This window comes from Neltuma alba, unplaced genomic scaffold, assembly GCF_004799145.2.
Source record: "Neltuma alba isolate B1F8T4 unplaced genomic scaffold, ASM479914v2 tig00010760_pilon, whole genome shotgun sequence".
NCBI classification, from domain to species: Eukaryota; Viridiplantae; Streptophyta; class Magnoliopsida; order Fabales; family Fabaceae; genus Neltuma; species Neltuma alba.
In genome coordinates, this window is record NW_021635585.1 from 21,665 (window position 1) to 34,050 (window position 12,386).

The 12,386-nt window shown below is 34.2% G+C and overlaps 1 protein-coding gene across 1 annotated transcript; it reads left to right on the forward strand.

The window, feature by feature from the left end:
* The first annotated feature begins 5,949 nt into the window (after nt 1–5,949).
* LOC114758867 (gibberellin 2-beta-dioxygenase 2) lies at nt 5,950–7,877 on the forward strand. Its single transcript, XM_028947959.1, has 2 exons — nt 5,950–6,947; nt 7,321–7,877. Exons 1-2 carry the CDS (start codon nt 6,129–6,131, stop codon nt 7,609–7,611), a joined length of 1,110 nt encoding a protein of 369 aa, XP_028803792.1. The 5' UTR covers nt 5,950–6,128; the 3' UTR covers nt 7,612–7,877.
* Nucleotides 7,878–12,386: the final 4,509 nt, after the last annotated feature.

The following is a 12,386-nucleotide window of genomic DNA, read 5'->3' on the forward strand; positions in this document are numbered from 1 at the left end:
TTAAATTTTTTATATTCAAAATTTATTGATTTATATTTCAATGATAATTTTGCATTTAAACTATCTATTTTTTGTCAGAGTAAACAAAGAATTCTGATAAAAAAAGAAGGAGAATTTTAAAAGAATATGAATCCGCTTTCTTAACTTATTCATATAATTTAAATAATTTTTATATTAAAGACGAGTATAATATTTAAAATTTAGATATGTCAAAAAAATTTTGGCCACAAAAAAAAAGATAGGTCAAAAAAAATTTTGTTGCTTTTTTTAATGTATTTGTAAAGTTAAAACATAATTTTTTAAAAAAAGATATTTTCTTTGCCTTAGGCCAGGTGTCGGGTCATATCTTCGCAAGAGAATCATAAAGGGAAACATTTTTAAAAAATAATCCTAAATATAGTTTCTCCTCTCTCTCTCTCTCTCGATCAAGCATTCATCCTTGTTGTTTTTTTTTGTTAATACAATTTTTAGTCTTTTAAATTTGTTCTCTTTTTTTTTTTTGATAACAAAAGCAATCCAGTTACAGTCTACATGATTACATTCCTACTAGGCCAGTCCTTATACAGAATACCAGCTAGATCAGGAGGTGCTTCATGAATGAAGTGAATCCCATGAAAAGCGTTAAGTCCTTGTCTGGCAAGGTAGTCCGCAGCTTCATTCCCAGATCTGTGGACGTGGTTAATGCGAACCTCCCAGTCCCTGTTCATCATCACCCGGCCTCTTTGATGACATTATAATCAGTATGATCTGGGCTCGTTTCAGTTGCAAGGAGATCAATGACATTTGTTGCATCTGTCTCCAAAATGACACGTCGATGACCTCCATCCCAGGCCATTTTCAAGCCATGAAGACAGCCCCAAAGTTCAGCACTTAAAGCATCCCCTTCCGTCATGCAGCAGACGAAGCCTTGCAGAAGCATTCCATCTGAGTCTCGGATCAGCCCGCCACATGCGGCAGTTTGATGAGCTTGCGAAAATGCACCATCAGTATTAACTTTCACCCACTTTGCACTAGGTGGCTCCCACCTCGTCTTGCTCGTAATGCGACTAACACCCGGAATGTTGGCGCCCTTTAATAGTCGGCGAGCTTCTTGCGATTGCATTACCATGGCTTTTGCTGATGCAATGATAGCATCGTTAGTAACCTTCTGTCCTTCAAAGACAAAAATATTGCGGCGTCTCCATAACCACCAGCAAATAATGGAAAAGAGAGTGCTCCAGTTCTCATACTTGCCTTGTTTTCTCTAAAGGTTCCACTGCAGCCATTCCACAAAGTTGAATGAGCACCAGCGCTGCACGTGCTCTGGTGCAAGGATACTCTGCCAGAGGAGACGAGTGTCCTGGCAGTCTCGGAACACATGGATCAAATTTTCAGTTTCTTGTTTGCAAATTGGACATGTCTCATCATCACTAAGTCCCCGTTTAAGTCTCATCATCATCAAATCTTTATTCTTGTTCTCATTTTAGTTTTGATTCCCTAAATTTTAAACAGGTTTTAATCCTTCAAGTTTTTTGGGATTAATATAGATTTTGGTTCTTTAAGTTTATTCCTATTTTGATTTTGGTTCCTCAAATTTCTTTTTATTTAAAATATTGGTATCTATAACCCAATAAAAACTTGGACCATTTTACTCATAGAGGGAACAAAACCTATGGTTTGAAATTTAAGAGATCAAAACCAAAATGAGAACAAACTTGAAGGACCAAAAATTATATTAACTCAAGTTTCTTTTTATTTAAATCAATTAGTTCATACAAATACAATCCACTAAAAATCTGAACCATTTTACTTTTTGAGAAATCAAAATCTATGATTTAAAATTTGAGGGACTAAAATTATTAAAATGAAAACAAATGTAAAAAATTAAGGATTATATTATCCTTTTTTTAGTTTGGTTGATTTTAGTGAGTGGTGGTAAATAAGACAGATAAAAGACAACCCCGAAACAGACTAAAATCCTTACAAACATGTAAAACTATTGCGCCTGCTTGATATTGACTTCGCATTTTGCGGATGCTACATAGTGAACATTAGCCCTGCCTGATAAGCCGCCTTCCAGACATCTTCTATTGTTACCCAACAAATCCTTTTCTTTCTCTTTTCAATAAATAAATCAATTTTTGACACATCTTCCTTGCACATATATATCATGAATGGGGGTATACTTGATTTTCTTTTCGGTATCAAGAAACCAATTTACCAAAAACACAGGTTTTGAACTTTAAGGACTAAAACTAAAATAAGGACAAACTATAAGAATTAAAAATAGTATTAACCATTAAAAAAAGTATTTTATGCTTGCCATACAAGAGATCACGATACCAATAATTTCTGTATTTAAAAGGACAAACAATATAATGATCTAAGGCTATGGATACCATCAAACTTGCAACTTTTTATTTACTGTGAGTTTTTATGTCATCAAATTATAAAATTATCGGCATCATAAGACTAAATTGATCCGCGAAGCTGTGTGATGCTTCTAACACCAAATTCAAATTCGTATTCGAATTCGGTTCTTCAATTCCTCTCTCTATGGGATTTTATTGAAGTTTATATGCATTTAATTGTAATCATTTGTATGGTTGGAGCAACATTTTCATTTCATTTTTATCATGGTAACAAAGCTTAAAGATAACATGAAGGTTTCTTTTGAAATTATATTTATAATTATTTATAAATATGTTTTACATAAAATTAAAACAAATTTTTTCTCATATTTGTTTTTTTATTTCATAAATTGTTATTTAAAATTTTTTTTAAAAGTAATCTAAAATTGGGCTGTATTAGTATTTTATTAGGCACCATACTGGAGGCCCACAGTACTTTTTGGGTCCAAGGTAAACAAGACATGTGAGGTTCTGTGAGTCGGTCAGGATGTGAGTGAAGGGAAAATTGCATAGGAGTTTGCCCAGTGTAAATCTGACAACACGGGCATGCCCTGACGTTATATTTTACAATTATTTGACTGCAACCAAAGACAAAAAGTACGCAAGGATAAGGATTTCAAATCCAAAGCATAATATGGTTGGTAGTTATTTTATGACCATATTACTATTCAAAAAGCCTGCTTTCAATAGGGAATCTTTCCACGCAACATGCCAACAGTCTCCCACCATGTAACTGCAACCTCAAAAGCACCCTACTTCTTTATATTCAGCCAGAGTACAGACACGAACGCACCATACCCATTTGTAATTGCCTTTTTCCCAGTATTTTCAGCTCTTTTTTAATGGGTTTGTTTGCTGTTCCCAGTTTTTTAAAATGAAATAACGAATCAAACATGCCATTGCTAACTCATAGTTTTATTCAACATACGCTCTCCTTGCATGCATGTATTGAGTGTTTGGATTGGTGTTTAAAAACTACTTTCACATAAATCAACATAAAATTCATCTTAATACCAAATTACTTTTAAGAAAAACTAATTCAATCACAAGTATAAAGTTGTTTAATACTACTTCCGGTTCTTAATATAAGAATTAGTTATTTAATTTGAGTAAATTAAAAAAATTAGTTATGTTAATTATCTGTAATAAATAGATGTTATTTTTAAAAAATATTTTTAATAATCATGTGTATTAACTAAAATTATTATTATAAAGACTATTTTTAAAAAATAAAATAAATTAAAATATTATATTTAAAACTAAAATAAAAGTTAAATAAATTTTTACACTAAAAAAACGAGGTGATAAAATAGAAGCGTGAATATATATGTGAGTGTAATTTTTTTTTTTAAAAATAGCACCACAGAGTCGTACCTGCAGGCATGCTGATTTCTATGGTCAGGCGATCGTTCCGTATACGTAATGGTTAAACCAAATCCCTATTTCCAATAATCATATCCATTCACGTGTCTTGGTTTTTCTAAACGACCTAAGTAATCATCGGTATTTATTCATGATAACGTGATTTTTTTTTTTGGCCAGCGCTAGATAGCGTGATTTTCTTTACGCATGGAAAGAATATTTTATGTGCGCGCTCTATTCACATTCGGTTCATCTATATGACTATAGACGCTGTTATTATATAAATTATGTTTTTTTTTGGTAATTAGTTAATTTAATGTATAACGAACAAAATTCGCTGACTAATTTTGTATGTGTGTATTTATATGGTGAGAACCTCAAATTTTTTTTTTTCATGAAAGGATCAAAATGCATTAAAAATTAAGAAAAATTATAAATAAAGACCCTCTAATATATAAAATTATGATTTGGGATTTTAAATTTGGAAAATAGCAAATAAGAACCATGTCCTACTTTTGCAAATATGAAATGTGAATTAAATGTCTAAAATATCTTTCAGTCAAATTGTGATTTGGTCTATTGAAATTGTTATTCGCTAAAATGAACTTGTCATTTTCCATAGTTAACTCGTCATTTTGTATATTCTCAGCTAAGTTGTGATTTGGTCTACTGAAATTGTCATTTGTTAAAGTGAACTTGTCATTTCTCATAGTCAACTTATCATTTAATTGAGGGGTATTTTAGACATTTCACAATGATTTCATATTTGCAAAAGTGAGACTATGTCCTTATTTGCTATTTTTCAAATTTAGAGTTTCAAATCATAATTTTAAATATTGGGGGGTTTTATTTGTAATTTTCTCTAAGAAGTGAATTACAGGGAGAGTATTTAGGCTAAACCACCTCCGGTTCTCAATATAAAATAAGATTAGTTGACTAATTTAAAAAATTAAAGAAATTATTAAATTAACTATAGTATATGTTATATCATTTTTCTAAAATACTTATATAGATTATTAGATTATATATTAATTTATAAATGTTTTTTTAAATAAAGTATATTTAATTACAAAGTTGTTTAATTCACATCATTTAGAGAAAGTTCATTCATAAAAAGTAAATGAAATCTGTCCAGAAATTCATCCCCTTTTTAATTATTACCGGCTTGAGCTGCTTTAGAAAGGAGCTCAACAATCCTCCTTCTCATAATCAATGCTGCATTTGGTACTTAATATAAGAGTTTGTTAATTAATTTGAGTAAATTAAGAAAATTATTGCAGTTAGTTATTTGTAATAAATAGGTGTTATTTTTCTAAAATATCATTGCTAATAATGTATATTAACTAAAACTACTATTTAATGAAACTTTTAACATGTGTAATTACTATAAGGATTACCTTGAACAAAAAAAGATAAATATGAGAGACAAGATGAATTTGAGTCTTATATTTAGAATCAAATTGAATATCAAATGAGTTCTTTTATATTTAGTATTCACTATAGGCGCAAAAAACTAAATGGATAGTAATTAATTTTTCAATATTAAATATAAGACCCACCTTATAATAAATTACACTATAAAATAAGTCTCATATTTATGGCCAGATGAATATTTTTTTCGGCAACCATTTGGTATAGTAGTGCTTCTAAAATTAGGCAGCATGCACCATTATTATCTTTTTAATTAAAAAGTTAGGCACTAATGAATTTATAAGTAGGATCAAAACCATGGCATCCCACTTTTGCGATATATTACTTGCGGTTCTTAATATAAGAGCTAGTTTAACTTTTAATTTGATTCTAAATATAAGAACTTAATTTACTTTGTCTCTCATATTTATTTATTTTTTAAAAAATAATCCTTGTAATAACTACACATGTTAAATATTTCATCAAACAATAATTCTAACTAATACACAAGATCAACAAAGGTATTGTAAGAAAGACAAGATCTATTTATTACAAATAACTAATTTAACAATTTTTTTAATATATTTAAATTAGTTAACTAGTTCTTATATTAAAAACTGGATGTAGTAATATTTTTGTATATATTGATTTAATTAATGTGTTCAATGAAATACTAGTATGCAGTAAACACTAAACAGTTGCATTTCAGCAGTCACACATCATTTATTTCCCAACTTCAGGATGATACACAACGTGGGGAAAATGTGTTTAATAAATTTGTTGGAATGTCGTGGGAAAAAAAAAATGTTGGCATGTCCTTCACACGTGCGACAGCTTGTGCCGCCAATCTTCGCACGCTTGTAGAGAACGACAGCATCATCAACCATACGGGCAACGAGCTCCCTTGCTGGCCATTTACTTGCTACGTCCTTCTTTCACCTCTCCAACCTGCTTCTCCTACTAGTTATGGCCTCTTCAGCCAGTAACCAAACGCTGATGCCAAACGTCTACGGCGGCGCCACCTCTGCTCCCCCTCCGACTCCCTCCACTCATTCCAACAACAACCTCTTCCCCGCTTCCGACACCGCCGACGCCTTCTCCCGCCTCCTCCTCCACCGCCTACCACCTCCCACTCTCTCCCTCCCCACTCGCCGCTCCTCCGCCCCCACCACCTCACCTCCCGTCATATCCCTCTCCGCCGATCAAACCCCCGCCGACGACCTCCTGACCTCCGTTTGCGACCTCGGATTCTTCCAGCTCACCCACCACTCTATACCTCCAGAACTCGCCAGCTCCGCCGAGTCTGAATCGCTCGCCCTCTTCGATCTTCCTAGAGACCAGAAGGAATCGTTGCTCCCGAAGAACTGGCCTCTCGGTTACGAATGCGGCGACGACGACGACGACGATGAAGGAGACGGACAAGGGGAGTCGTTCCGCCTGGATGGGTCGTGCTCAACAGAGTCGACCGAGTTGTCTTTGGCTTCTCTGCGCGAGTTCACCGGCGCCCTTGAGAAGTTGGGATTAGAGATCATCGGTTTGCTGTCGAAGGCCATGGATTTCGAGAATCCCGTTCGGGATGACCCGACCCGATTTTGTTCCATGATGTGGATCTCGGAGTGCGGGAGGAGCACAAAACCGGCCCTATCAAGCGGGTATTACCCGTTCATAGTGGGGCTGCAGTACCAGATCAGGAGGCAGAAACACTCACTGTTGTCGGATTCGGGTTGGGTGTCCGTGTTGCCCCACTTAGACTCGGTCCTGGTCACAATTGGCGACATTGCTCAGGTGAAACGCTATTTTTTGTTCTTTAATCAATTTTAATCTTTAATTAACTAAATTAATGGCAGGCAAATTTGTGAGCAATTGGGATTAAAATTAGATTAGAGGACACTTGGGTAATAAAGAAATGATTTCTTGTCGTGGGCGCCTGAGTGGCATCGGAATGACGGAATCCCACGCATACTAATGCGCAAACAAACATGGGGTTTCCCCCTCAGTTTTTGGGTCCCACAAAGAAATAGATTTTTTAAAGTTATCTGGTGTGTTTGAGAGTGTGTGTGTGTGTGTGTGTGTGTGTGTGTGTGTGTGTGTGTGTGTGTTTGTTTTTGGTGAGATTAGAAAGTTATGTGATGTTGAATGTGTTTGGAAAATTGAGAAGGTGTGGAGCAATGGGAGGTTGAAGAAAGTGAGAGGGAGGGCGGTGGGAGAAGCGGCGGAAGAGAATGGTTCGCGAAGCATAGGCATGACGTTACTGGTGAGTCTTCCGACGGAAAGCAGGGTGGCTCCGATCCTTGGGAAGGCCGAAGATAACGGAAAAGAGGAGGAAGATGGAGAATCAGCGGAAAAGAGGGGAGTGTTTCAATCTTTTGATTTTGAGGATTATGCTTGGAGGGTATACCATGAACGCCTCCTCTTAAAGGACCCGCTTGATAGGTATCGCATCACCTAAACTCGGCACTGCAACAGCTCGGCTGTCATCCATGATGAGATGTGATTGTAAAATGTAAATGCACCTTTTTATTTGGGCGGTCTTGCGAATATGTTTAAATTGAGAGGAGGCGTTATTGATTCATTATATATTGTAGAATCTGAGTTTGGTTCTTTTAGTTTGCACTTGTTTTCTTGTGACTTCCATTACCCAAAGGCCAAAACTATCTACTTCCCTCGGTTGGTTTATAGTTTTTGGATGGTCATGGCATGAAATTTACTACTCCACTCCTCACTCTTTTTGATTCTTTTTTGTTCGGCAGGCGCACAAACTCCTCTTTTAATATTCTAGGCTCAATTTTGTTTTATAACCTAATGCTATGAAAACTTCTTGATAAGTGATAGGTTAGTTCGATCTTGTTTATAATATCAGGGCGTTAGCACCTATCTTTTTTATTGGGAAAAAAAAATCAGGACTCATGGCATGAAATTTAAAGGCGCACAAACTCACCTTTTAAAATTCTGGACTGATATCAAGCTGCATTACCATCATAATTATGCTTGTGTTTGAAAAACTGTAAAAACGGGCTTTTGCAATTTTTGATGCCAATAAACGGACCCTGGCCAACAAACCGATTAGTGAGGGAGGTCCATTACCGTGGGAAATAGCCATAAAGTAGAGCCCATGGTCCATTATTTCTGATATTTCATCCTTGCGCCCCATAATATTGCTGATCACGCTCAGCATCATTCATCAGTCAAGCTAAATAATTAGATAAATTGTACCCAAAAACTTCATTAAGTCTACTTGTCAGAGTATCAGTTCTGAGAGTCAAAAGATCAAACTTGTCCAACCGAACCTGTGAGAGATGGTTCTTACGAGTATTCTTATTAGCAGACCCTTTTGATCAGGGTGTGGAAGTTTGGCAGGGATGAAGTCAGTTTTTTCTTCTTCTTTTTTTTTTAAACATATATATGCCAGCATGTAATTATGCTGTTTATCAATATTCTGTTAAAAGATACACATAATAAAATAACTCACCACCTAACCTGTGAGAAGTTAACTGTATAATCTTCGCAAGTAAGCATTACATGTCTGTTACATGTGTGCCAGCTTTTAGGGTAGTTCCGAAAAGCCTGATTGCTACTGTCCATCTTCATTTCACTGTACCAGAATTTAACTACTTCCGAGAAATCAAAACTCAAGCATTCTTGCCAATTAAAAAAAAAAAAAAGCCATAATATTCTTCAACTTGATAAGGGTCTTGAAAGCACCGGAGTTTGAAATATATAAATTCATGTATTTCACTTCTATTTCTTGTCTCGCTTTACTAATTACTAGGCCCCGTGATAGATGAAGTGCTGAAACGTATGTAATGTGCATGGGTGCATCATGTAGGAAAAAAGGTGGTATTTTTGAAAAAGTTCAACAGTGACAGATCATTCTGTTTCATTGTAACATGTTGACATGTTAATGATTATTCGTTAGCTTCTTGTTCTGCAGAGGAAAAGAAAAACAAGAAGAATATAAGAAGGAGCTCCTTTTTGGGCTTTTGATGAACACATGTTCTGTTGAGGCTTGCCCACTTTGTCTGTGGGATTTTGTTGGGATGCCTTAACTTGAAAAGAACGGCACGTCGCAACCATCAAACCAACGAACGCCCAGTGGAAATATTGAAGAGAGATTCCTTAGCTTTTACTTCTCTCCAACGTAAAGTTACTAATAATTCGGATTTGCTTTCGGAAGAGCATTTCTATTTACGAGTAATTAATTCCACTTAACAAGTCTGCTTTGGCTAGCTCAGTGGGAAACAAGGTTACCCAAATAAATAGTTAATAGGTTAGTATAATTTTTAGTCCGTTTGTCTTTATTTTAATTTTGATCCCTTAAATTTTCAATTATAAGTTTTGATCCTTAAGAAGTAAAATGATTCAAGTTTTTATTGAATTATAAGAACTAATGTTTTAAATAAAATGAAACTTAAAATGATCAAAGCTTATGATTTAAAATTTGAGAGACCAAAATAAAAATAAGAACAAATTTAAAGGACCACAAATTTTATTAAGTCTAATTAGTATCTACGAAAAAAGAAAACATTGAGGCCGTATGACCTGAAGAACAAGCTACGTCTCTTAAAAAGAACATAATAAATACTGTTTGACAAAATTGCAAGTGTTAATGGAGTCCATTGAGTAGAATTTGAAATCTGAAATTCTACCTCCGGTCTTTAATATAAAAACTGATTGACTAATTTGAGTATATTAAGAAAATTAGTTAAATTAATTGTTTGTAATAAATAGGTATTATATTTTTTAAAATACTCTTGCTAATCAAGTGTTATTTGAAAAAAATTTTAACATATGCAACCACTACAAGGACTATCTTAGGAGAAATGGATAAATATGAAAGATAAAGTAGATTGGAGTCTTATATTGAGAACCAAATTAAAAATCAAATTAACTATTATATTGAGGACCAGAGACAGTATTAATTTTTTTTCCCAAAAATACATGTAAACTTTTAAAATTAAAAATACCCTTCAATTTATGTAACCCCAATCCAAACTCATGCCGAGTTATATGCTGCCTCTGGTATTTAATATTATACTACCCAATTGACTAATTTAGGCCTTTAAAAAATTAAAGAAATTACTAAAGTATTTTGGAGGGATCATATAATATATACTATAATGAAATAATTTAGTAACTTTTTTAATCTTTATAAATTAGTCAGTTTAATGTTATATTAAGCACCAGATATTACACCATCATATCTAAGTGGACAATAAAATTATGTTCATCGAAACATGACGTACGACAAAAATTATTATCCACATTGCAGGCAAAAATTATTTTTTTTATTGCTTGGATTTGCCGTTTAACTTCTAACGGTTTGGCACATCAGATGAAAAGAAACGGAACACCTCTACAGGTTTTAAGACCCACACTCGCAGCTTTTATAACTAATTATATAACTAATTATTTAGTACTTGCTTGAAATCACTTATATAAGCATTTATTTATAAGTCATTATTCGTATATTTATTTAAATTGAAAATGAAAGAGGAGGGGCTGATCAATCCAACCTGGTTTGGTTAATTGTCTAAGGTCCCCTATGTGTTATTGCGGCTTCAAACTCCTTTTTTTTTTTTCCTTTCACTTTCTGCCCATCACGTTTTGTCCTTATTCTGGAATCTAGTCTAATTCTCTCATGATCATACAATCACACAATGATTTATTACCCGAATATAATAAATTGAGAACACACACACACACACACAATAGTATATGACCCCGAATTGTCAAAGAATGAACAGGCAGCAATACTTTGTGGAGCTGATCAAATTATTGTAAGTGGATGCGGACCAGCAATGAAAGAAAATTAAAACTCAGATAATTCTGAAGACATTCTCTTTTGGGGTGTGTGTGTCATGTGTGTGTGAGGTTTTCAGGAGATTTCTTAATTATATTAAGGAAAAAGTATAACATTCAGTAATTAACTAGCATCAAGCGGTTTGATGTTTTTAATTCCATCATTTGTTAATCTTAAGGTTTAGATCTAGTTATTTATAATTATAATTATAATTATATCCCAGCACGATAATGTCTCCAAATAAATGACTAAATAAGCTATAATTAATTTTCTCACGAATCATCAGTCATGATACAATTTCTATAAGAAATTAATAATTTATTAATTGTGCTAGGATTTAATAGATATGGCTTGTGGGATCACACAAACCCGTATTTAGAAAACACCTATCATATGAAGTATGGTTCAGCAATATAAGATGCATTTTTAGAACACACAAATTAACATTTTAATTATTTTAAATTTTACCCCGAAACTACTTTCTCTGTTTTAAAAATGCAGCAATATTTGATCAGAGATTTTAGGGACTAAAAATAATAGTACTCCGCATGCATACCAATATTGACATCAAATTAGTTAAGTTTAATGTGACATTAATAATAATATAATGATGGCAGTTTTCCATAATGGTTTACCGTTTTGGCAAAACAAATCAGAGTGGATATTTTATTTTTGCCATATATGTCAAAAAATATAAAGAAAGGTTCAATGCACTTTAATCAAACCAATCTTTGTGTGTGTTTTGCGGGTTGAGTGATGGTTAATCTGAGCTAACTAATGGCAGCTATATAACTTAATAAGGTTGCGGTATTGAATTAATTGTGATGATATGCTTCTAATTAGAGATGACCCTTTGACTTGAAGGATGCAGGCTCTCTGTTTCTCAGTGGGGGTGGAGGGAACTCCAGACTTATGCCTCAAGTATCGCCCTGTATGATCTGACCATCAAGCACAGCCTTCTAATGTGAAGCTGATAGACAACAACGTTGTGTCTACCAAAGAGAAGAACCTCAATATACCTCCTCCCTCTTTCAAGTGACTGAGACTAGGACCAACCCTTTCAAGCCTTTCATCTCACTCCTCTCTCTCTCTCTCTCTGTGTCCCTGTCTTCTCTCTGAACTTGAGAGATCAGATAATATCTCAAGTGGTTAGCCATGGATCATATAACATATGCAATTGAAAAATACAGACACAACCCAGAACTACTTCTGATGTGAGAAAGACAACCCTCCATCCAACACCAATTCGCTCTTATCAGTTTCTTCCAAGACACACCCTTCTTACCAAACCCCCATTCATCAAATCTCATACCTCCCTTTCAAATTCATGTTCTTCATTCCTCTCTCCCTCTATTTCTATATCTCTCCCTTTCTCTTTCTCTCTCCATCCTCAGGCACTCTCTCTCATTCTCTCCCTCTCTCTC